Consider the following 25,991-nt stretch of genomic DNA (forward strand, 5'->3'; position numbering starts at 1 on the left):
GCTGCGGGCTGCGCACACAGAAGGGAGGATCAGCGGGATGGAGGGATGGCGGCTCTCCACGGCGCAGGCGCGGAGGACACCCAACACGCGCCCGACGTTACACGCGCCAAACACACGCGAACGAAACAAGCGCTCACAGGGCTCCCCTCACGCGCCCTTGGCCTCCACCGGGGAACGGGTGCAGCCAAGAGCGGGACCACGTGCGGACACACACCCGCTCCCCAGGCAGCAGGGACCGTCGACCAGAATGCAGGGGGCCCAGAGGGCAGGACAGGGCCGTGGACAAGGACCCGGAAGCTCTGCCGTGGCGGCCACACCACGCCCGGCAGGACACACGAGAAAGGAAGTGGAAGGGAGGGAGCCACCGCCACCCCGCGCCCTCGTCCCCAGAAATCATCGCAGCAGAGAGTTCCAGGAAAAGGACGTTAACCACAGGAAACCGGAAGCGGCCAGTTGAACAGGATCAACTGTGACCCCAAAATCCACATGTCTAAGTCTGAACCTCCAACGCCTTAGAATGGGGCCATCTGGACACCGGGACACACCGCAAACCTCCTGACCGGGCAGCCTGAGGGCGGCCGACCGCAAACCAAGGACACGGGGCTCAAGAGAACAGCCCCGAGCTCCCACTCCCGGCCTCCAGACGACGCGTCTCTGAGGGGACCCATCTCTGCCGTGTAACCGTCCGGTCTGAGGTGCACTCGTGACGGCCGCCCAGGGTGACTGCAAACCACCGACGCGGACGCGTGTCCTCACGGGGCCACCGTCATCCCGCATACCACCTGCCCGGGGTGACGGCCACGAGACCCGGGCCACCGACACCCCACGCATCACCGTAAGTAAAGGGACGCTCAGGAGGCAGGACACCACATCTCAAGTGCGCACAGCCCGAGCGTCGCGGACTGTCGGTCGGGCCGAGGGCGTGCGCACACACACGACCGAACACTCCTCAGCCACGAAGAAGGACGAGCCACTCGTGGACGTGGACGTGGACGTGGACGCACCCCGAGGGGAGAAGCGGAGTAAGTCGGAGAGAAACACGCCCCACGGGAGTCACTGCCCCGTGCGATGCTAACCGAGCTGACGGATACAGAGCGGCGGGCGTGGGCGTGGGCAGGACGGAGGGAGGGTCAGAGGCCACGAGCCTCCGGTCACAGAGCAGAGTCTGGGGGGGCAGTGCTCGGTGACCAGAGACAAGGCTGTACTGGACACGCGGGAGCGGCCGAGACGGTAGATCCTACAAGTCCTCGTCACGAGAAAAGGAAAGTCTGGACCCTGGGGCTGACAGGCGTTGAGGAGACCGAGGGGCGGTCACCGGCCACCCCGGCACACGCCAACACCTCGCGCTCCTGAAACGCGCGCTCCGCGTCCGCTCCCGGCATGCAGGGAAGAGGGGCCGTCACCTCCGGCTGAAGGCGGGGTCCCTCGAGGTGCTCTCTCCCTTCTTCTCCAGTCCTCTCCTCTAGAAACACGCCGGGTGCACTAGGAGAGAAGATGCGCTTTAAAACCTCCTCACACGCCCTTTCCCTCCCTGCTCCCTCCACGGTGACCCCCCACCCCCGTCAAGGACGGGAGCCCTGGGCCAAGCAGGCCGTGGCTGTGGGACCGCCTGGCGGGACCCCGTGCTGGAGCAGAGGGGACCCCGGATCTGCAGGTCCCATGTGGCTCCTTGTCTGAACCCTCTCCTGCTCGAGGCTCAAGCGGCAGCTGTTTCTTAAACATGAGGCCCCCAGTCTCCACGGGCAGGAAACCACAAATAAAACCAGACTCTGATTCAGCTCAAAGGCCCCGTATTTTGAGCACACAGCGAAGACGAAAGGCCCCGTGCACCTGACTCGTGCAGACTCGGGAACAGAGTCCTCTCGCTGCTGCTGCCGCTGCCGCGGATCCCACCTCCGGTGCTCCTGCTCCTCCCCGTGAGGCGTGCGGGCCGGGAGCTGGTCGTGGAATGCTTCAAGGGGAAGGAATTCCGCAGTCACCTCCGGGCCAGACACGGAGGACACGTCAGAACACACTGCAGACCTCAGCTCCCGGAAGGCCCCGGTCCCAGCCTCCGTGAAGGCGCAGCGGGACCCTCCGCGGCTTACGCTGGGGGATGCCTCACACAGGGAGCTGGCCGGGGCGACCTCAGCGGAGCCCGTGGGCCCCCGGAAGCACAGCACTTCTCAGGCTGGTGCTGCGGGCATCACAGAGACCAGAAATGCCAGCGGGTCTCCACGGGCGGCTGGGGCCACAGGGCAGGGATGTGGGCAGTCCCCAGGGCCTAAGAGCCCCGGCCGACGGCCAGCAAGGACACAAGACCTCGGCCCCCCAACTGCAGGGACTCATGCTGCCCCAGCCGTCGTGAGCCCCGCCGGGCCCCGCCAGCACCATGATTCCGGCTGCAGGTGACCCTGGATAGAAAACCCAGTCACGCCGTCCACTCCGACCTGCGCAGCACCAGCCGCTGCGGAGCGTGCGAGGCTCCCCACGGGCCATGGAGAGCCGAGCGCCACAGCTCACGCAGCCGCGACCGCAGAGCCGGGAGCCGCACCCGCCGCCATGGACAGGCTCGAGGCAAAGACCAGGCGTGAGCGGACGGGCGTGGCCCCAGCCACCACACGAGCTCTGGCCCTTCCTCCCAGCCTGCTCTGGGCCCCCAGCGATGCGCGTCCGGCAAGGCTGACCCCGGACTGCAGGGGCTCCACGTGGAGAGCAGCAGGACGAACACACGAGTCCGCCTGTCTCGCCCACGTCCCCCGACATCCGCGCTGGAGGCACCGTCCGCGAGCAGGGACCCTCTCACAGAGGGTCCGTAGGAGGAGCCGGGCGAGTCGCTGCGCCCAGCCGACGTGGGCAGCCCCCTCGGGGCCACAGGAGCCCGAGAGCACCTGCCCCAGGCGAGCTCAGGGGTGCAGGGGTGTGGCGGGATGAGGCGCGCCAGCCAGGCTGTAAGCCTCGCCGGCCCCCGCCCCCCGGCAGGTACCTCACGGCAAGTGAGCACCACCGCGACGCTGCCCCCACCCCCCGCAGGCCGGCCCCACGGTGAAGCCAAGGCCCTCGGGTTTGCGCCTGAAAACCACACGCCGGCCGCTGTCCGTGCAACAGCTGTCACGGCCGTGGAGACGCCGCGTCCGCTTCCGAGGACCTGAGCTCTGAACAGCAGATGCCTCACCGCTCGGGTCCTGACTGTCGCGTCCCGGAGACTCGAGCTGGGACCACAGGCGCCGGATCTCTTCCTGCGACTGGGCCTTCAGCGCGGCGTACGACGCTCGGAGGCTCTCCAACTGCAAGAGGAGGCCGCGGCATGAGACGTGCCGAGACCAAGCCCAGAAGGTCCGTGCCCAGCTCTGGGGAACGCGCGGGGAGACCCCAGGCCTGCAGCCAAGAGCGAACCAGCCACAGCGGCCGCACATGGCCGCACACGGCTCGTTCCTCACACGCCTCCCCCCGCTGCCGCCTGGCCCTCCCCTCGCTGAATGAGGACGTAAACTTTCTCTGTTGTCCCAGACACACGTCCTTCTACCTCGTCCGGGCAGGGAGGGCCAGGCTCCTGCCCACACTGCATCAGCACCAGCCTCCCGGGGGGTCCCTCCCTCCCCCTGTGGGGCATGGTGGAGTGTTCTCTGCATTTTTCCGTTACCCCCCACCCCAGGAAGGGTCTCTTCGGGGCTGAACAGAGCCAACCCTGCACCCACGGAGCCGAGAGCAGCTTGGAGTCAGGCTGCCCGTGGTCCCAAGGCACCAAGTGGTGGGTACAAGTGCAGGGCTCAGGGCTGAAGGACAAGGCCTGCCAGAGGGGACACAGGACATGGGAGTTCCGGCCTGCGGTGGCCCTGAGGTCGGCCGGCTGCCTTGTGGGTGGCCCCGCCCGCCTCACGCAGGGACAGGACAGAAGGTGCCCTTCCGTGCTCCTTCCCTATCCTCAAGGGAGAATGAGCACGGGGGTGATGGGGCATGGAGGCCGGGAGTGGGTGCGGACGCCATGGGGACAGAAACACAAGGTCCTCCTGGGTTCTCTTCTGAAATCCAGGCACAGGCCAACACGGACTCCGTCTCTCTGATTTCTCGGCCTGATGCTGGGGCCCAATGGCCCTCGGGTGTTTGGGTAAGACCTGACCACACCGCCCACCGAGGGAACATGATGTCTCGCTGGAAGAGTGTTCTGAACGCACGAGCAGCAGAAGTGTTTCTGGCTCAGTCTCCTTGAGACTTCGTGCTTCTTTAGGGTCCCGGTCAGAGAACCTGGCCTTAGACCCGTGATGCCTGCAGTCTGGGTCCCAGGCGCCCTGGTAAAGAGCACCAGCTCCGCGTGTGTGCGACCCAGCTCCGGCTCCGCGTGTGTGCGACCCAGGGGCAGCTCCGCGTGTGTGCGACCCAGCCTAAGTCACGCCGGCTCCACATGCTGTGCTTACCCCTCCATCTACTAGAAACCGACGGGCTCTGAATCTACTACCTGAGTTAGAGCTAACGCCAGAACGTGAAACGATCCCACCCAGAACCTTCTAGAGCCTCCCCTCCCTGCCGAGCGGCTGACACACACACACGTCCCGCCCACCTCGAGCTGCTTGGCCGCCTCCTGGTCGCGGAGCCTCTGCTCCAAGTCCCGCACGTGCCGACTGCTCTCGGACTGCAGGTCCTCGCGCAGCTGCCTCAGGGCCGCGTCCTGCTGCGTCTCCAGAGTCCTCAGCGCACCTGGGCACACACCTCCCTGAGCGCGTGGCCTTCCGACCACGCGGGAGCACGGCTCCTTCCGGACCCCACGGCCCCAGCACTCTGCTCTCCTGGGGAGCAGCCCAGACAGCCGCCACCTCCTGACCGTGATGGCGCTGGGCGGTGGGCGGCAAGAATAGAACGTGAACAAGAGCAGCGCTGCTTTCTTAACAACCATCACAAAACGTGGACAAACACCTCTGAAACCAAGGTTTCGGGGAGGTCAGGGAGCCGGAGAAGCCTGTGCTCACCGAGGGGAGAGTCCAAGACTGGGCCTGAGCCGCCCAGCGGACCCACTCCTGTCTCCATCGCCCACCACCCCTCTGGCAAGGAGATGCACATGCTCGTCCCCGGCAAGGGCCTGGCACCGCACGGGACTGTCCTTCTAGCAACACACACACACACACACACACACACACACGTCCCCTCTTCGAACCGGATCGTTTGAACTTGAAACTCACATTCAGCCTGATTTTTGGCTTGAAAAATCTTCTCCGATTCAGCTTTCTGTTCTGCCAGTTCATTCTTAAACTGGTCTTGCAAATTCTCCAACTCCAACCGATGCTTTGCCAACAATTCTCTGCGTAGGTTTTCTAAGCATAACTCTCTCTCGGCTTCCCATTCTTGCTTCAGGTTCTAATTCAAGTAAAGGGGAAAAAGACTATGGGCCAATGGTGGACGATCCGTGGTAAAAAACGTAAACTGCATTCGAAAACCAGGTGTGGACAGTCACTGCACCGACTGGACTGTCATACAGGAAGCTGGATGACCCCCACCACCCACAGGGACAGAAGCAGAGATAGCAAGGGCCACCTGCCCGGAAACGAAGCGAGGACAGAGATCATGCTCGGTAATTCTCACACACACACGTCCTCCACAGAAGACCCAAGATGCTACAGTGATGTCACCTGACCTCTGCCAAGGGCTGGCTTTGTCCCAGATGCCCTAAGAAAGGAGTCCCTGCTGTCCGGCACAGAGGGTGGGAGCTGGGACACGAGCCTCCAGCCTGGGACCAACAGCTGTCCTCCACCAACTGCCCGATCAGAACAGCTAGGACACAAACGTCCACGTGCCCAGTGTCAGACATGTGTCCCCCCATGTCACCAATGTCCCCCAATACTAGCCACTTCCTTTGCTGTCACTGGCACCAACAGCCCTTCCGCAAACGCGGCCCTGAGAAAGGGACACATGGCCAGGACGGACCGTCCCAGGGAGGGGCATCTTCAGAGAGGAGCTAACTCCGTCCCACCCGAACACAGAACTCTCTCCAGGAGGGGTGTGGGGGATCAGCGGGACCACCGCAGAACGCACGGTCAGCGGCGGGACCACCGCAGAACACACGGTCAGCACAGCACATGGGGCCAGCGGAGGAATCGCCGCACGCAGCTCTGCCCCACCCCTTCCCAACACGCTCCCCCGAGGTGCCTGGGACCGGCACCCCACATTTTACTCAGTTGCCACAGGGCACCTCCCTGCCCTGGGATGTCCGTCCGTCTGGCGCACAGTGACAGCCAGGCCACGGGGCCCCCTAGGAATCAGAGCTCAGGGTGGTAGAGCTTCCTGTGACAGCAGAAGCACACGTGAGCCCCCACACAAGCCGCGCTAACACCCCGTACACAGGAAAGAATGCTCTCCCTCTACAGCAAAAGGCATGTGTTTTCTACCAGCACGTCCAATCAGAGCTCGGACTGCATTCTGTCTGAATCAGGTGAGGCGCTCTCCTGTGGGGACTCTGGGCCAGCTGGAGCAATGCAGAGGAAAGGGGAACACCGCACACGCAAAGTGACCTTGCTAACGACGTCTACCTCTAGCATCCGTGCGTTCTTCTCCATTTCTAACTGTAACTTCTCCTTCAGCTCGGCTGCAAGAGAAACATAAAAGCAGATCAGCTCACAGAGTCTCCGAGTTTCCCACACCCTGACCACTCGCAGGGGAGAGGGCTACCGGCACCTAAAGGACACGCCATAGGAACACTCGCCAACACGGGAAAGACAGGAGGGCACATCCGTGAGGGAACAAGAATTCCACGTGTGACACAAAGACCAAGTTCTATTCCTACCCAAACCAAGGACAGAGCCTTCAGCCAGCCTGACAGCCCCACGCAGGCTGGCACATTAGACCTGGGTGCCCCTTCTGGTCTGTCTGCCCCACGCCGGGACCCCACGCCGGGCCCCCACGCACCCTGGGCCCATCGCCCAGCCTCCCGCTGCGCCAGACTCCAGGCAAGGTATGAAAGACAAAGACCTTCTAGGACCTATCAGCTCCCAAGCCCCAAGGGAAGAACCACAAGAAAAGATGCAGAGGAGGGGTGGGGCTGGACCAGTGGGCACGGCCTGGGCAGGGACTGAGAGGTGTGCGCCCACCTGGGGACGCGGGCACCAGAAAGAGACACAGGGACCTCAGGAGAGGGGGGAGGGGAAGCTGGGGCCAGGCAATGGCACACGTACAAAGTGAGGGCAGCCCAAGCAAGCCCAGAGCTCAAGCCAAGGCCAGACACCACCTCAGAGGGGAGGTCACAGGCACCCAGCCCATGGCAGAGCCTCACGGAGCAGAGGGCAGGCGTGGGCCCCTCTGTGGTCCCATTCCCCAGGGTGAGCAGAGAGAAGACAGCATTGGAAGGAGCCTAAAGGAAAGCATGTTTTGTATTTTTTAAAAATGAGCAAAAATGGGGGGACATAAAACTACTTATGTTTGCTTGACTCTACGTAAGGACACATGGGACGGCATCCCCAGAACCTGAGAAGGCCGGCTCCCTCTGAGGGCTGGCGTGGGACCCAGAAGAGGGCGACTTTCAACACACCCAGGCCACTGTTTTCAATTTTCAAGTGAAAAACTCGACCAGCAGATGAGCAGAGAAATGGGGGTGACCGCATGGGCGCGACTTTCTTTCTGGGGATCAATGTTCTAACCTTAGACCGTGGGACGTTTGCACGACTCTGAAATGCACACTTTAAATGGGAAACCTGTATGCTATGTGAACTAGAACACAAGCTGGTGTTCACAAAACTGACATCTTCCAAAGTAGCGACTAACAAAGAAGTTGGAAAACAAAAAATTAAAACAAAAAATTCGGAGAAAATAACCCATAAAATTCAATCTTAGATGTAGAGAAAGAGCTCGGTCTAGGCCAGAGAATCACCAAAGGAGCAGGTGCCTCAGTTGTCCCCCGGGAGTGACATGGCCCCACGGGAGCAGAGGGAGGAGCCCGTGGGATGCAGGGTCTGTGTCCAGGAGCATCTGGGGTGGTCAACAACGCTCGGCCACAGACAGTCCCGCCAGAGGCGGGCACGGAAGCTTCCGGCACACAAGCGGATCGCCTCCCATGACAGGACCCACTTCAAAGACGCACACGAGCCCAGGGGAGAAGTGGACAGCGGGCGAGGGGACCGCAGAGCCCCGCACGCGCTCAGGGAGCTCGGGATGGGACACCCGCCCCTGGCCGGGTCACCCGCCTGCCTCCGCACAGGCAGCCGCCGGCGCCGAGCCCCGGGCCAGGCCGGCACGCCGCACCTGTTTCCTGGCGGCAGCGCAGCTCCACCTCCTGGCGCTCCCGCGCGTGCTGCTCCCGGGCCAGCGCCTGCTCCTGCTGCTGCCGGCTCCGCAGCAGGGCCAGCTCCTGGGCGTGGCGGCCGTTGAGCGCGGCCCGCAGCTCGGTCAGCGCGGCCTCCTTCTCCCGCTGCAGGGTGGCCTGCGTCCGCTCCAGCTGCGCCGCGTGCAAGTTGCTCAGACTCAGGCGGAGCGCCTCCAGCTCCAGCGCGGGCACCGGCTGCGGGACAGGGGCGTTTCTGGGCGCTCCGGCGCACGGGCTGGCGGGGCCCACGGCCAGGCGGGGCCGGGGCTGCCAACTCGCTACAGCAGCAGCCCCTCCCCCACCCCCGCAGGCTCTTTGCACCCGCGTCCCGGGAGCCTCGTGCTCCAGGGACAGTACCAGCTCAGCTCCCCACAGGACCTCAGGTGGCCGGGCCCAGCCTGGCGGCTCCCCAGCCACCCGAAACGGCCCAGCCGGCCGTTCCTGAAGCCGCTCAGGCCCACAGGGCCCTGCCTTCGCCCAAAGTCCCTCTGCAGACAGCAGGGGCTGCAGTTCCTCCTGGAGGACACAGGCCACATGCAGCCACGCAGGATAGCCCCCAACCTCCCTCCAGGCAGACTCCCCAGCCCACAGGCCCATCCCAGCTGGAGACAGGGGAGCAGTCATTCCAGAGGTTGCAAGACCCCCATCAGATGGGGCGCCTGGGTGGCTCAGTGGGTTAAGCCTCTGCCTTTGACTCAGGTCATGGTCTCAGGGTCCTGGGATCGAGCCCCGCATCAGGCTCCCAGCTCTGCGGGGAGCCTGCTTCTCCCCCCTCCCTGCTGCTCTCCCTGCTCATCCTCCTTCTGTCAGTCAAATAAATAATTAAAATCCTTGAAAATAAATACGTGAGAAGCAGAAACCATGGGAAAAGAATGTGTCTCCAGAGAGGTGGGCAGGGACCTCCGGCAGGACAGCAAGGCGACAGTGGGGCGCACCAGCCCTCCTGCCACAAGCACCTCCTGCTTCCCGGAGGTGGCAGCCACCAGGGGAGTCAGATGTGCCTGGAGGATGGCCTGGCTCACAGCTTCTCTCCCTCGAGGCCCCTCAGCATCACGCAACCCGTGTTTAATGAATGGGAGCGGCAGCTGATAGGGAAACCGCTGGCTGTGCTGAGTGGCCCTTGGCCAAACTCACCATCCCCAGGTGTCCTCCCACACCTCTCCACCTGCCCTTTCAAAGCCCCCCACGCAGCAGGCCTGCGGCACAAACCTGTACTACCTGCAACCTTCCCGGATCCCAAACCCACTGGCGCAGGGACCAGCCACACCCCCAAGCATCCCGTGGCCGGGTCTGCAGCCGCACCTGCCGCGTCTCTGTCGGCTGCTGAAGCCCCCCGGCCACCTGCCGCTGTGCGCCAACGGCACCCTTCTGTCTTCTCGTCAGTTCCGCAGATTCTAGCTGACGTTCTTGTTCGCATTCCTGAAGAAGGAAAACAAAGGACATGAGTCAGAGAATTCACATGAGAAAACAGTCACTACACACACTCAGGACACACCGGAGGGAACTGAGCCCAGCAGTGTTCACGGCAGCACGCCTCACAGCTGCCAGAAGGTGGAAACAACCCAAGCGTCCACACACAGCAAAATGCACAAACAGAACGTGGAGAAGCCATCGGGGTTGGGGCAGCATCACTCTACTATAAAAAGGAGCTACGACACTGAAATCTCAAAACGTTAGACTCCGTGAAAGCAGCCAGACACACACTGTGCGGTTCTGTGAACATGAACTTCCAGAACAGGCAGATCCACAGGGACAGAATGATGGCCACTGGGTGCCAGGGGCCGGATGGACAGAGGAATGGGGAATGACCGCTAACGCGTATGAGGCTCCTTTCCGGGTAATGAAAATGTTTTGGGATTACACAGTTGTGATGGTTGCACAACAAAATGTATCAAAAGCCACTGGTATATATACTTTAAAATGGTAAATTTTATATATGTGCATCGTATCTCAATAAAAATAACTAAGAAAGAACAATCAGCCCGTTTAAGTGGCTTAGGGTAAAGCAGAAAACCGCAGAGGTGTGGCTAACGGACAGCAGCCGCAGGTGTTGCTGCGGGACGGCAGCGTGAGCGCCCCTGGCTGTCCGCTCCTCAGTCAGGAGCGACGCTTGCAGGAAGGAAAACGCACTTAAGACGCCTGCGACGGTGGTACCAGTAAAAGCTCAACGAACCTGACAGGTAAAACTGAAATGTCGTTTTATAGCTAGTCAGTCAGTCAGCAAAAGCTCGTGGTAATATGGATCCTCAATGTCACCAAAGTCACGGGGAAACAACCAAACACGTCAACAGCAAAGGAAGCTGCTGTAACTTTTTCTTATGAGCAATTCTGACAACATACGTCAAGCGCCATAGAAAACGTTTCTGTCTTAATACTCCCCGGGCTGGGGACGCCTGGGTGGCTCAGTGGGTTAAGCAGCTGCCTTCGGCTCAGGTCATGATCCCAGTGTCCTGGGATCGAGTCCCGCATCCGGCTCCTTGCTCCTCAGGGAGCCTGCTTCTCCCTCTGCCTCTGCCTGCCTATCTGTCTGCCGGTGCTCGCTCTCTCTCCCTCTCTCTCTGAAAAATAAATAAATAAAAAATCTTTAAAAATAAATAAATAAGTAAATAAATAAAATCTTTAAAAAAAACACTCCCCGGGCTGGGGGCACCTGGGTGGCTCGGGTGGCTGAGCATCCGACTCTGGATCTCAGCCCGTCCTGATCTCTGAGTCGTGAGCTCAAGCCTCACGCTGGGCTGCACGCTGGGCTCAGAGCCCACTTAAAAAACATTTCCAACTCTAGGAACATTTTCAGCATCGACAATCTAAAGGGAAACGAAAAGCTACAGGCCTTCTGTGAGCATCCCAGTCTCCCCTACCCTCCCCCGCAACCAGCCCCAGGCCAGGCCTAGAGAAGACCTAGCCTGGACCACGCCCAGCCAGGAGCAGGCCCCGCCCAGAGCAGCACCCGCCCCCCCCAGAGCAACCCCCCCCAGCACTCCCCCCTATTCCTGCCCCCGCCCCCCCCCAGAGCAACCCCCCCCAGCACTCCCCCCTATTCCTGCCCCCGCCCCCGTCACAGCAACCCCCACAGCAGCCAAAGGCCAATCCTGGCCACCCTCCATTCCCATGAGCAACAGGTGACCGGCCCCCACGGTCACTCGGCCTCATGTGAGGTCAGTGGCTTGGCGGCCAGATGATACATTCAGAGAACAAATCCAACCTTGTCACCCCCTTGAAAAACTCGGTGCATCTGCTGCCCTTGGGGAAAAATCCCTGAAGGGGGCAGTCCCTCCTGCTGTCCCACTTGGCCCCTGCCTCGTGCACCGGGGGGCCCTGCACATACGGACCGGCTCTGCCTCCCCTCCTTAAGCTCCTCTGGGACTTCCCAGCCCTGACACCCACCCCCGCTGCTCCCTGCTCCCAGGAGCCTGCTCCCTGATGCCCAGGAATCCGCCCTGTAGCTGTGAGGCACAGCGCGCCTCTACCTGTGCAGCTCACCGCGTGGAAGCAAACCGTTCCAAGGGCAGTGTTAGAGCCCAGTAAATATCACTATGGACCCTTCTTCAGATTAAAGGGCTCTTTCCAATGGTAAAAGATAATATAGGAATGTCCAGTTTAAAACATAAAAGGCAGAATCTCAAGACATTTTTGCTACAAACATCAGAATTGTGGGATAAAATATAACAAAAATGACTCTAAATGCTCTCCGGGAGGGAACCCACCAGGTGCCAGACAGGAGAGACCCAGAATCTAAAATGATCTAGGGGGACAGGGACACGTGAGGGCAGCACACGCTCCCAGAACTGGCAGCTTTGCCGGGAGGGCAGTTAGAAATGAGATGTCGGACACAAGCAGGTGTCCTGAAGGCTGTGCGGCAGGACAGGACGCGTACCTTCGCTGCCCGAGGGTGGGAAGGCAGGTGTGGGAGGCCAGGGAGCTGACCCACGTCCAGACGCCGAGGCAGAGGCGGCGAGGTGGGGGCGTCTCTCCTGAAACATTAAAACCCAGGCCTGGGGCGCCTGGGTGGCTCAGTGGGTTAAGCCGCTGCCTTTGGCTCAGGTCATGATCTCGGGGTCCTGGGATCGAGTCCCGCATCAGGCTCTCTGCTCAGCAGGGAGCCTGCTTCCTCCTCTCTCTCTGCCTGCCTCTCTGCCTACTTGTGATCTCTGTCAAATAAATAAATAAAATATTAAAAAAAAAAAAAACAAAAACAAACCCAGGCCTGCTCATCGCATTTTTACAAACGTATACATGCCGTGGGATGCAGAAACCCCCACGCCAAGACACACGTAAAAACAAGTCCCAGCAAGGGCACACAGGCGGCGCAGTCCACGAAGCGTCTGCCTTCAGCTCAGGTCATGACATTAAGGTCCTGGGACGGAGCCCTGGGTCCAGTCAGGCTCCCTACTCAGCAGGGAGTCTGCTTCTCCCCACCCCCCCGCGTGCTGTTCCCCCTTCTTGTGTGCTCTCTCTCTCTCTCAAATAAAATCTTAAAAGAAAAAATAAGTCCTAGCAAAGGGCTGTTCCTGGGACACCTATCAGATACACATCTGGCACCGGTCCGGAGGGGCTCCCACTAGCGAGGGACACAAGATATTCTCATGGGAACCACACAAACACCTCACTAAAAGCGAGCACACACAGGCTACCCCAGGAAGTAGCAGGTACCTGCACAACAAGATCTTAAAGAAGACCTTCGGCAGCCTCCGCAGGGGGTCCCCACAGAGGTGCGCGGCCCAAAACGAGCCCAAGCCCTACAGTAACCTACAGAGAGGAACGGACCTCACCTCTGAACACTGGGCAAAATTCAGACCAATTTGCTCATGAAAAGGTACAGCTGCACTTAAAACAAAATCAGCTCCAAAGTATCTCCAGGAAACATTACATGACACAAAATGACACTGCTGTCTTTAAGGAGTCCAAACAGAACGTCCCAAAATACAGAGAGCAGAGCCAAAGTCAACAACTCAACAGATGGATTTCGGAGCCGATGACACACAGATGAATAGAGTAAAGAAGAGAGAACCCAGACAAAATCTGCCAGGGTAACCGAAAGAAGGAGCGTGCAGAAAACAAGATGGGACAGGTGTACACAGAGGAGCTCGGAAAACCGCCACTGGGATTTCAGGCCCCCGGAGAAAGAAGAGCCAGACGCTGTGTGTGGAGATGCGCCTGGAGATCTTCTAGAAGCAACAGACGCAAGAGCCCAGGTCCCAGGTCGCGCTAGTAAAATGAGACACGCACATCTCGGCCTAGGAAAGTGAGAGTGCGGAAGGCCAAGCAGGAAGTGTGCAAGGCGGCAGCGGCGAAGGGACGAAGGGACCGTGAGCTGGCTGTGGACACTGAAGCCGGGGCAGAGCCGGGCAAACACCCAGCACGCGACACACACCACCAATCTCCGAGTCCACGCCGGCAGGGCTATCTTTCAGGAACGAAGGGAAAACGCCAAAAACATATTCAGGAAAACATCAAATGGGAGCATGGGCACAAGAAGGGTCTTGCCACAGGAAATGCTGAAGAGTGTCCTGCAGACAGAAGGGGCGAGGCCCCGCCGCGCAAGTCTGAAAAGGAGCAAAGGAGGAAGAAAACAGAACTACAGTGCTAACCCTAAACAAGAACTGACACTAAAAAATAAATGACTCCTTCCATCGTGCGGAAGCAACCAGGTAAGCGGGTCAACGAGCACGTCCGTGCAGTAAAGCAATCAAAGAAGGGGGCCCTGAGGGAGAATCAGCTGGCATGAACCTACGTTTGTTGTGCTACAGGTCCAAAAAGTCAGACCCAAAAGGCTACACATTCTAGGATCCCATCCGTACCACAGAAAAGGCAAAAGTACAGAACAGACAGAGGCAGGCAGTCACTCGGGGCTGGGGGAGGGAGGGGAGGCTGACAGCGGGGGTGGGGGGGCACAGGGTAACTTGCAGGGGTGGAGCTGTTCCGTGGGGAGCCCTGTGGTGCCGGACTGGATCTGGGGGAGCAGGATGTGCTCAAGCGTACTTGAATAAGCGCACATAAGGACAGACAGACACAGAATTAACTGCAGTGAGTTAATAACCGCGCACACACACGGACTAGCGTGCCCACGCATCCACTGAGTGACCCAGCAGTGACCACACGCGGAGCCCCGGTCTTGGTTTCTACCAGCATCAAACGGAAGGAATCAGGGCCCCTCGAAGAAACGTGTGACTCCAGAACCGAGGCAGGGAGCGCAAGACGAGCCTGAAGAAAGCCAGAACGTGCTTCTAAGACAAAGGATGGGGCATGTCACCAGGACGCAGGGGCCGGACTGAAAAAGCTCCCCGTGGCCCGAGCCGGAACCCTTAAAGCAACAAGAAATACGACGTAGTTTGAGGTCACAGCAGAAAGTGTACCATAAATACACACGAGCCCACACTGATGTAAATATGTGATTAAATTAATTAATGGGGGCGAAGAAGCAACTCTCCCTTATAGAAGAATCGCAAACAGAATGTGTGGCTACCCCTCCCTGTGGGAGGCGGCACGTGATTTCCGTCCCTTGAGGAGTGCGCTGGGCTCAGTGGCTCCCTCCCGAACAGGAGAGTCTGGAGAGGGGAAACCCGGCTGACCCGGCCCGGCAGGAGGAGGCTACAGGGGCACGTCGCCGCGGTGGCGAAATCCCTAATGGTGACAATCATCAGAGAGACCCAGACGGAGGGAGGGTCCCCGAGCAGCCACCAGCGCTGTTCCCAATGGTCGCCAGAAAGTGAGACGTGGTCAGAGGCCTGAGGAGACGAAGCAGGCGACCCAGAGTGATGTGGTCCTGGGCGGAGTCCCAGTCGGAAAAAGCTCGTAGCTGGAAAACTCCTGGGACCCAAGTGAGTCCGCACACAGTTAGCACTGACGCTGCAGTTAGGGCCTTAGCTCCGACACGTGTGCCCACGTCCGCGATGCCAGCAGGACGAAAGGGAGTGAGGGAGTACGGGAACGGCACCCACTCTGCAACTCTGCTGTAAATCTCTAACGCTTCCCAAACAAAAGCTTATTTAAACCAATGAACGGCTGGATAATAGAAGGCTGAACGAAATGTGGGACTAAAAATTATTTTTAAAAAAAGGAAAGCAAGGGCACCTGGCTGGCAGAGTTGGTAGAGCGTACAATGCTTGATCTCAGGGTCATGAGTTCAAACCCCACGCTGGGTGCAGAGTTTACTTAAACAAACAAAAAGGAATGTGACACCCATTAGGCTGGCTACTATAAAAAAGAGAAAACAGGTGTTGGTGAGGACGTGCACAGCTGGTGGAAATGTAAACTGAGGCAGCCACTGTGGAAAACAGTGTGGAGGTTTCTTGAAAATTAAAATCAGAATTACCATCTGATTTATTAGCACACTTCCTGACACATACCGCCAGAGACTTGAAAGCAGAGTCTCAAGGAGGTGTTCGGACACCTCTCCGCAGCAGCATTACTCACGATGCCTAAAACGTGGAAGACTCAAGCATCCTCCCCCAGATGAATGGACCAAAAAGCAGTCTAACCATACTAAGGAACATTAGCCTTAAAAAGGAAGGAAACTTTGTCACAAGCTACAACACATATGAACCTTGAGGATATCATGCTAACTGAAATAAGCCACTCGTAAAAAAAAAAAAAATACCACCACATATTCCACTTATGTGCGGTATCTAGAATAGTCAAAACCAGAGACTGAGAAAGTAGAATGGTGGCTGCCAGAGTCTAGGGGAGGGGGAATGGGGACATACTGTTTAAAGCCAACAGAGTTTCAGCTTAACAAGATGACAAAAGCTATGGAGATAGACAGTGGTGATGGCCGCATGACATTATGAATGCATTTTAAAACAAAAGGGCTGTGCACTTAAAAATGGTTAAGGAGCACCTGGCTGGCTCAGTCGGTTAAGTACCTAACTCTTGGTTTTGGCTCAGGTCATGATCTTGGGGTCTTGAGATTGAGCAACTTGTCAGACTCTGTGCTCAGTGGGGGAGTCTGCTTGAGATTCTCCCCCTCTCCCTCTGTCCCTCCACCCTGCTCTGTGTATGCCCCCCCGTCTCTCTGTCTAAAATAAATAAATCTTTAAAAAAAAATGGTTAAGATGGTAAATTTTATGGTGTTATTTTATAATAAAAAAATAACAATAACATACACTGAGAGACTTATAAATGGGGTTTAAATATTCTAAGATCCTTGTACTTTCAAAGACCAAAGTTACTGATTAAGTTTACGCATAGAAAAATAGAAATGTTCTATGTAATAAGCTCACCAGTAAAAGAACAGAAACTGAGTATATTATTACTTCAAAATGGGTGAAGGGAGAATTAAAAAAAAGAAATCCCCTGATAAAAAATAATCCAAAGCCTTACCCCGCAAAAGGAAAAAGGAAATAAACAGCCTAAAAATGAAACATAAGCTCAAACACATCAGTGATTACATTAAATGTAAATGAATTATATTATCCACCAAAAAGACACAGACTATCAGAATAATTTTTAAAAATCAAGCCCCCACTGTTTAGCAGGACATAAACTGAAACACAAGGACGCAAAGATGTTGGAAGGGTAAGGACAGAGGGCGCCTGGGTGGCTCAGTGGGTTAAGCCGCTGCCTTCGGCTCAGGTCATGATCTCAGGGTCCTGGGATCGAGTCCCGCATCAGGCTCTCTGCTCAGCAGGGAGCCTGCTTCCTCCTCTCTCTCTCTGCCTGCCTCTCTGCCTACTTGTGGTCTCTCTCTGTCAAATAAATAAATAAAATCTTTAAAAAAAAAAAAAAAAAAAGGGTAAGGACAGAAACACAGCAGCACCACGTCTGACCCATTTACACAGCGTTCTAAAGCACAACTGCCATGGAAATCAGGGTGCAGCTGACTTCGGGGTCGAAAGAAGACAGCAGCAGGCCCAGCACTGTCACGTGTCTTACCTGCGGGGGGATGACGTGGTGTTTATTGTGTACTTGTTAGGCTGTATGTACATTTTATGCAGCTTCTACTTTTCCGTGTACATGCTGTATATCACAGGGATCATTTTCCATTTTTTGTGTCACAGTTTAGAACAAGTATAAAAACATGAATTTTAGGGTGATCCTTGTGGACCCCACCAGAAACGATTTTTACAGGCCCTGCCTATGATCCAGATCTCACCTGCAATAATACAGATTAAAAACCGAGCTTGCTCACTGTCTAAAGTAATGTGAACTGAGTCCAGCTAGAATCCAATGTTTAAAATACAGAATTTTAACACAACACTTTCAAACCAGTCAATTCAGCATCTAATGAATTTTCTTCCAAATGCTAAAACAAAACAAACAATTAATAAGTGTAACTAATCCATCATATATGGAATTCATGCCAGGCTCTGTGGCAGAAACAGACCCCACACACACAACTAACAATGGGAGAGATAAAGGCCAGGCCCAAGGAACACGCCACAACATTTGGGCATGGGAAAATGAGGAAAGTCAGACATGACCACTAGCATCAGTGCATAAAAGGCAACCTTCTCTCTTCCACATCCGGAAGGAAAGATCAAAGGTCCCAAGGAAGGGAGACTGGGGCTCCATCAGAAGGGTCCCCAGAAAGACCTTCTGTGCAAGGGTGACACCAAGGAAGTGAGGCCTGCAGGGGAAGTTCTGTATCCAGCTCTCTTTGTTCTGAGCTTCTACTCTTGAAGAGACAGGGTCCTTCAGATATTGAGTCCTCTCTCTGGTTTGGATTTCCACCGCAAGATGGAGAAATCCTCTGACAAGGAACACACTTTAACAGAGAACCCGGAAGAATACCTCTGTGATATCCTCAGGCTGTTCCAAGTGGTCGCCATCCAGCTTCTGCTGTGGCTGCTCCGAGTGCCCTGTCCTCTCTCCACTGGGGTCCTCCAGCTAAGAAGGAAGGGCCAGAGAAGAGCATTTACAGCAACATCCAGAGCTGCAACCTCAGGCCTTCCCACCCACACACCCAAATGCCCACACCAATTCCATTCCCACCTGTTCAGAATGCACGTTCCTCCATAAAGAATTCTCAAACCCTAAACATTTTTTATGCAGCCATTTCCCTAATGATGTTACTGCCCTTCTATTTTTTGAGATTTGATTTATTTATCTGGGGGTAGGGAAGGGCAGAGAGGGAAGGAGAGGGACAAGCAGACTCCATGCTAAGTGCAGAGCCCAACATGGGGCTCGGTCCCAGGATCCTGAGATTATGACCTGAGCCAAAACCAAGAGCTGGATGCTTAACCGACTGAGCCCCTAGGCACCGTGCTGCTCTTCTATTTAATGAATTCTGCCTCATTTCACTGTGCATGACACTTAAATTACTAAATTTTAGTTTCACAATAAATTCTAATCTTTCAGACACATGCATATTTCCTAAGCTCTTTTTATTTAAGTTCAAATATTTCATCCTCAAGATTTTCCATTTTTCAATAGCTTGCTTTGTTATAAGAATACCGTAGGAGCACCTGTGTGGCTCAGTTGGCTAAGGGTCTGCCTTCAGCTTACACTGTCATCTCAGGATCCTGGGATCAAGCCCCGCATAGAGCTTCCTGCTCAGCAGGGAACCTGACTTTCTCCCTCTCCCTCTGTGACTCCCCTTGACTCATGCTCAGGCTCTTGCTATCTCTCTCTCAAATAAATAAATAAATATTTTTTTAAAAAAAAGAATACCATATATGATACAGAAAACACACAAAGTATGTGTTAATCGACTGTTACATCACAATTGCTGGTAAGGCTTCTGGTCAACAGTAGTTATGTTTTGGGAAGTCAAAAGTTATAGGCCTATTTTCAACTGCATGGGGGGGTCAGTGCCCCAACCCCCTTGCTGTTGAAGGGTCAACTACATATACAAATATTCTAGTTAGTAAGTTTATTTTCACAGGAGTGAGGATTAGCAATTCTGAAACTAATCTGTATAAATTTTAAGACTGATGAAGTAAGTGAATTTATTGTACATAAGACGCCAGGTTTCTCACTATTGGTAAAAGGAATTAAGATTAAGGAGAGGGGTGAGAAGCTAGAATGATTCCTGTGATGTTGGATGGGAACTGAAGGTACTAGTGGGAACTCATGATACTAGTGTGAACTCATAACTATACACAGAGACTGACAAAGAAACAGAGACCTAGCTCTCTGTTAAAGCAGTTTGGAACCAAAGACACCCCAATAGCACTGAGCACACCTATCATCAGGATATTGGTTTCTAAATACCATTCTCCACTAAAAGAAACCAGAGCTCCTTGAAGAATTGGGTGATAACAGTCTGAAAAGGACAAAACAAACTTGGGAAATCTCTGTCCCAAAATGCAAAGAACTAAGGTGCCAAAAACAAGGCCATGTAGGAAAGGCTGATGCCAATTCAAAGGCACACCCAATGGCCAAATCTCTGTATTTTGGCAACGAAATAGACACTGGCGTGGTTGCTGTAATGGAGCAAAACCTACAGAATAAACGCAGGGCACCTGGCTGGCTCAGGTGGTGAGAGCGTGACTCTTGATCTCGGGGTCAAGTGTGTAAGCCCCATGTTGGGTGTAAGGTTTACTTAAAAAAGGAAAAAAAAAAAAGAAAAGAAAAGAGAAATCCCTAAATCCACACTAGCATACACAACTGGACACACAAGCAGACTAGAGGGAAACGACAGCTCCTCCTCACGTCAACACATGGAGACAGAGTAACAGACACAGAAATCATCATTTGGCCAACACCACCATAACAACTGCTGCAAGCAAGAATCACCAATGGAAGGTAAAATTAGTGGAGGAAAGCAGGAGAAATAGGGCTTTGCAGGGTCTCTCTCTTCCCACAATAAACATACTAACTCCAAAGTTAAAAACAGTGACTTTTCTATCAAGGGACATCTGGCAGGTCCCATAGTAACTCAGTGATCAAAGCTGACCTCACCGGTACTAGTGAGACTACCACGTATCAATACCACCTGCACGGAGCAGGGAATCCTCACTTCTACCCTGTTCTCACCAGAACTTATAACCTGATTTTAATCAGAAGGAAACATCAAACAATCCCAAGCTGACGGGCATTCCACAAAATGACTAGTGAGGGATCGCCCGGGTGGCTCACCAGGTTAAGCTTCTACCATCAGCTCAGGTCAAGATCCCAGGGTCCTGGGTCTGAGTACGGCATGGGGCTCCTGCTCAGCAGGGAGTCTGCTTCTCTCTCCCCCTCTACCTCTCCCCCTGGCTTGTGGGCGCACGCTCTCTCTTTCTCAAATAAAAATAAAATCTTTAAAAAAAAAAAAAAATACCTACCAGTGACTCTTTGAAGATATCCGACTTATAAAAGACAAGGTAAGACTGAGAAAGTGTCTCAGACTGGAGGAGACTAAGATGGCAGGACACTGAGATGCAGTCCACAGTCCTGGACTGGAAAAAGGGCAGCAGTGGGACCGAGAGAGAACCCTGAGCATGCTCCATCCGTTAGCTCACGGTCCTGTTTCAGCGTGAACTGAAACAGATTATGATCATCGTGCGGTAACACAAAACGTTAACACTTCAGAAATCGGAGTGAACAGCGTCCATAAACCCTGGGCTAATTTTTTTTTTTTTTAAAGATTTTATTTGTTTATTTGACAGAAATCACAAGTAGACAGAGAGGCAGGCAGAGAGAGAGAGAGAGGGAAGCAGGCTCCCTGCTGAGCAGAGAGCCCGATGCGGGACTCGATCCCAGGACCCTGAGATCATGACCTGAGCCGAAGGCAGCGGCTTAACCCACTGAGCCACCCAGGCGCCCAACCCTGGGCTAATTTTTGCAAATTTTTTTTTTTAAGATTTTATTTATTTATTTGTCAGAGAGAGAGGGAGAGAGAGCGAGCACAGGCAGACAGAATGGCAGGCAGAGGCAGAGGGAGAAGCAGGCTCCCTGCCGAGCAAGGAGCCCGATGTGGGACTCGATCCCAGGACGCCGGGATCATGACCTGAGCCGAAGGCAGCTGCTCAACCAACTGAGCCACCCAGGCTTTTTAAGCTGAACATTATTTCAAAATGAAAAGCTAAAATATACAGAACCCTTAACATAAAATTAAAAAACTTCTCTGACTTGAAAGCAAAAATAAAACCACCATTAACTATAAGTCATGAGCTTTTCTCCTCAAGGAGCCGTGAAGAAAACATGCAGGGAAGAGTCCTGGAAGCCAACTCTCAGGCCGCTGTGTGCGGCGCGTTCACCTGCACGGCCGTGAGGGCGGCGACCTCACCCCAGGACAAGCACAGGGGAGGACGGCGACCGTCAGGCCTGCAGTGGGGGATCAAGCTGACCCAAAGGCTGGGCCCCCAGAGTGCTGGCCAGCTGCCCTCCCCCCGACAAGGGAGTACAACAGCAACGTCTTCCAAATCTCTAGAAGAAAAATTCCAGATGTGTAGGCAGAACATCGTAAATTTACAAACTGGCAATGACGCCACTTTTCCAGTAAAGCAGGCCAGATGCATCGGAGGTTTCGTCAAATTCTGCCCTCAGCCACCAGTGTTCCAGCCGCTTCTAGCCAACACCGGCCCCTGCCCCTGCTCTGCCGCACACGGCAAGGACCCTCAGTAAGGTACCGAAGAAGCCACAATGCAAGCCCACCCACAGGCGACCCGGAGGCCAGGTGGGCCCCACACCCGCCCCCGACTAGGCCTCAAGCAGAGAGCGGTGCCTTGTCCAGCAAGTCCCCACTCCCGGAACGCCTCCACCAGGCCTTCGCCACCCTGACATTCAGAGAGAAAGTGAAGAACAGAGACGGTGAGCGGATGAAGGAATATTATGGTTTAAGTGTCCAAAGGAAAAAGCCTGTTAAAGGGGCTGATCCAGCCACACCCAGGGAGCACTGATAAAATCTCCACTACCAAAGTGAGAACCAACAACAGCACTTGCCTTCAGTCAATCCAAAATCACAAACGGTAAGACACTCACTAGGAGTGAAAACAATAAATACATTCCCTTTTTCATAAAGCGAAACTCTCTTTCCCGACCTCTGACAGGCAAAAACAGACCCAAGTTGCTGGTGCCGCGAAGCTGCACCGAGCCGAGACACCCACCTGCGCCGCCTGTGCTCCCTTGGGGGTGTCGCCGCACGACGCGTCTTTGCAAACGTCCCCTCTTCCCAGGAGTCCACCACCCTCGGGGGCTACCGGGCCCTCCTCCTGGACAGGCGCATCGACAGCCGGGCCCTTCCTCTTCGCCGTCTTTTTCTTCGGATGCGCACCGTCACCTTTTGTTTTTCTCTGTCGGAAGTGAGCAAGCTGCGCAAAAACGTCGAGAAGTAGTAAAGGCAAAGGTAAGTAAGAAAAAAGTAACAGAACCACAAAGCCAGTGAGCTGGTGGGGAACATGAGGCTGTGGCGCTCAGTGCGCTCGCCAAACCTCGCCAGACCCACAGGTCAGCCCGCAGATCCCCGTCCCACCAACTCTGCCTTCATGAATATCTGCAATGCCAGCGCGTAAGTTCAGAATTCTATCCGAACAGTCCCATAAGAAGAGCTGCTAATTACCCTATATACAGACAAAAGAAAGCAATCCGGCCAACGGGCAGATGAGCTCTTCTAGCCCCTGGCAGGTCAAAGAAAAATACGATTTAAAAAAAATACATCTATTTAAAAGACTGATGGCTTTATCAAGGCATGCTTAAGGTTTAAAACGATATAAATGCTAAATCTCTTTTTGCTCCCATTTTCCCCCAATCGAGGAAATCATAGCCGAGCCAAAACTTCCTAGCCACAGATTCTGAGGCAAGGTACAGAAATAGCAAAAAATTAATTAAGCCAGGTCAATCTACGATCCTCCTTTATGGAATCAGATGCTCTATTTTCCATGACACAGCTCACAGTGCACCAGGGACCTCCGGAGTGTCACCCATCAGAAGACACCTCCGAGCTCTGCTCTGTCCCTCAAACTGCAGGGTTTCCGAGTGTGTCCCCACACCATCTCCCGTGAGATCTTACTCGAAGGTACGAGATCTAACATCAGCTTGTCCTGAGACACCAGCTCCTTCACACGACAGCCGTACTCGGAAGAGCAGACGCATTTAGCACACACGTGTGTCACTGCACAAGTGCACACTTCCACAGACGCAGAAAAACTTCGTAAGGCCACCGCACAGCCTGCCTTCCCAACCGCCCCATTCCTCCTTTCATGGCCCCTCCGTCAGCTCTGCCCCCAGGTCCCGCCCACATCACCGCCCTCAGGTCTGGCCTGGGCTCCCCAGCAAGAGGCGCCCTGCTTCCTCCTGCAAGGAGGCGAACCTTCCTCAGCAGCCCAGCGCCCGTCAAGCGTGTTGATGCTCACTCCAGGGCAAGCTCGGGGAAACACGTCAGATGCTGAACGGCGGCTCGCTTCCTGACCCATGCACATGCCCGGCCCGTGGAAGGAGAAAAACGGGCCACCGCCGCCCTCCTCAAACCCCAGTCACAAGTTCTGCCTCCCAGGGAGCCTGAATGAGGCCACGCTGTCCCCTCCCTGTCGCCCGGCGGCCGGACGCCGCTACAGCGGTCAGTACGCGTGTGACGGCCTCGTCACTGCAGCGGCCCCGGGGTTCCCTCCTCGGGATCAGCACGAGGGTGTCCGCGAGCTGGTCCGGATTCTAGTCCCGACGTCCGGCCGCACCTGACCTCCCGCAGCGACACCCCGTGCTCGACCCTCGGCCAGCAGGGAACGCACCCCCGAAGCAGCCAGAAGGGGGACGGGGCGGGGCAGGGAGTCACAGCCTAAGCGCCTGGGTGCTCCCCTCTGCGGCCGCCGCCCGGGTCAGGCCGGCTCACGGCTCAAGCCCCACGATACGCCCCTGACGGAGGTACCGGTGTTGGCGTGAAAAGCCGGGCAGAGGCAGGAAGACCCCCGCGCCCTGCGGCCGCCCGACTCCGGGGCACGGAGCTCCCGGGCTTGCGCAACCGAGCGGCCCGCACCTGTCCAGCTGGGGGGCTGCCCCCAGCAGAGCTCCTCGCCCGGGCCCCGGCCACGAGGCCGCAAGAGCTTCGGGACCCCGGGCGGGCAGCGGGCCCTCGGCAGGGTGGACAGGCCGCGGGCCCCGGCCACTCTCCCAAAGTCTCTCATGTTAAGAACAGCCGCAGGCTCCGGGGAAACGCTAACGCGCGGACTGAACCGGGCGGGATGCAGCCGAGCCCGGAGAGAGGGAAGTCACGGCCGCTACGAGCGGTCCCCGAGCCCCGAGTTCGGGGGCCGGGGCCGCGGCAGGTGCAGGAGCTCGGCTGTGCGACAAGGACGCGCGGCGCGGGGGGAGGGGGCGCGTTCCTAGGCCACCCGTGTCCATCAGGGCTCTACTGGCCGACACGGCCGGGCGCCTCCAGAGGCGGCCGCGCCAGCTTCCCTGGAAACGCGGGAAGGCGCGGAAGAGCGCGGAAAGGTCCCGGGCTGGGGCGGGAGTCCGCGCGCGGCCGAGACCTGCCCCCACCCCGCCCGCCGGCACTGCCCCTCCCCGCCGTGCGCTCCCACGGGCGTCCGCCCCGCCCTGCGCGCAGGCGCAGCCCCGCAAAACCCCGGCATGCCCCGCGCCTGGTCCCCTCGCGCCCCCCTCCCCCCCCTACGTCTTCGACCTGTGATTGGCTGCGGCCGCCGCGGGGGCGGGGCCGGGCAAAGGGCGGCGGATTCAAGATGGCGGCGGCCAGGAGGCGGCTTCCAGCCGAGTCGGCGGGAAGGGCGAGACTGTGCCGGCGGTCCCTGCCTGCCCGCACCCGCTCCTAGCACGGAACAGGAGCGGTCACCGGAACCCGCCCTTGGGAACCCACGCTGGGACAGCGGGAGGAGGCGGCGGCGCTGTCGTTTACCTTCGCCCTCCCGGCCTCCACCTTCCTGCGCCGCTGCTCCTGCTCGTCTTCTTCCATGCCCTCCAGGGCTTCTCACGGGGCGCCCGAGAAGCGACGGGGTCGGAGGCCGCCGCCTTCGCTCTATTTACACTCCCTCCCCCTAGTCTGGGCTCGCCCTCCCCCCCGAGACAACTGTCACGCAGACGTGAGCCCGGCTCCGCCCCCGGCGTGCGCCCTCCGCCCGCCGCCAATCCCGGAGTGGGTGGGGAGGTCGCGCTCCCGCCCTCGCGCACGCGCGGTGAGGGCGGTGCGACCCAGGTCCCGCCCCTGCCGGCTGCTGGCCTCCCATTGGCGCGATGATGATCCCGCCTCTCTGCAGGACCAATGGTGGAGCGCGGAGGCCTCGGCTGTCTCTGTGATTGGCCGGATTTAGAGGAGTCCGGGCTGGGTGCGGGCCCGTAGGGCGGTGCGTTCCCGCTGCCTCCCGGGCCGCACCTGAGCTTCGACGACCCTTGGGGCGAGCGCGGACGTAAGCCTCCGTCCGCGTTCCTGTTAGCGGGGAGCGAGGCGTGGCCGCGGCCCGTCCGTGCAGGGGGCAGGCGCAGGGGCGGCGGGCTGCGCGGCGGCCCTGCCCCGACGGAGGGAGCTCGCCCGGAAGAGGCCGCAGCGTCGGGGGCGCGGCCGTCCCGCACCTGCTCTCTGCGCGCGCGCCGGCAGCCTGGGCGCTGGGGCGAGCTCCGCGGTCCTGGCCCGCACGTCCGCGCTGGAGCAGCGCCCGGGGACCCCGCGGGGGCCGCCGCACGGGCGAACCGCACGGCCTGTCCTCGTAGGGGCCGCGGCCGCGGGGCGCCCTGCCGAGCGGCCTTCGGTGCCCTCGAGACGTGGTCGCGGTCGGCCGGCGTCGGCGAAGGTCGCGCCCCCCCAGACGGCGGCGGGACGCGGGCTTGGAGCGGAGCTGCGCACGGGGACCGCGGCCGGAGGGCGCGGGGGCGGGAGAGCCGCGCGGGCCTTGCCCCGGGCAGTGCTGCAGCGGACGCG

The 25,991-nt window shown here is 57.2% G+C and overlaps 1 protein-coding gene across 8 annotated transcripts in view; it reads right to left on the minus strand.

Moving 5' to 3' along the window:
• PCNT (pericentrin) overlaps positions 1 to 25,172 on the minus strand; it is a 110,285-nt gene extending 85,113 nt beyond the window's left edge. For 3 of the 8 annotated variants that reach the window (XM_044250748.1, XM_044250749.1, XM_044250745.1), the window contains exons 1-11: positions 24,975 to 25,165; positions 22,234 to 22,437; positions 17,993 to 18,088; positions 9,566 to 9,682; positions 8,203 to 8,458; positions 6,498 to 6,553; positions 5,154 to 5,328; positions 4,538 to 4,674; positions 3,155 to 3,266; positions 1,831 to 1,951; positions 1,404 to 1,482 (exon numbers count right to left, since the gene is read on the minus strand). In XM_044250748.1, coding sequence (XP_044106683.1) covers positions 1,404 to 1,482; positions 1,831 to 1,951; positions 3,155 to 3,266; positions 4,538 to 4,674; positions 5,154 to 5,328; positions 6,498 to 6,553; positions 8,203 to 8,458; positions 9,566 to 9,682; positions 17,993 to 18,088; positions 22,234 to 22,437; positions 24,975 to 25,031 — 1,410 coding nt within the window. In that variant the 5' untranslated portion in view covers positions 25,032 to 25,165. Of the gene's footprint in view, positions 1 to 1,403; positions 1,483 to 1,830; positions 1,952 to 3,154; positions 3,267 to 4,537; positions 4,675 to 5,153; positions 5,329 to 6,497; positions 6,554 to 8,202; positions 8,459 to 9,565; positions 9,683 to 17,992; positions 18,089 to 22,233; positions 22,438 to 24,095; positions 24,217 to 24,974 lie in introns of those variants that run through there. The other 5 variants (XM_044250746.1, XM_044250752.1, XM_044250753.1 and 2 more) reach the window with 5 other exon arrangements.
• Between the last annotated feature and the right edge of the window lie 819 nt (positions 25,173 to 25,991).

The sequence above is a fragment of the Neovison vison genome, chromosome 6 (genome assembly GCF_020171115.1).
Source record: "Neovison vison isolate M4711 chromosome 6, ASM_NN_V1, whole genome shotgun sequence".
Taxonomy (NCBI): Eukaryota; Metazoa; Chordata; class Mammalia; order Carnivora; family Mustelidae; genus Neogale; species Neogale vison.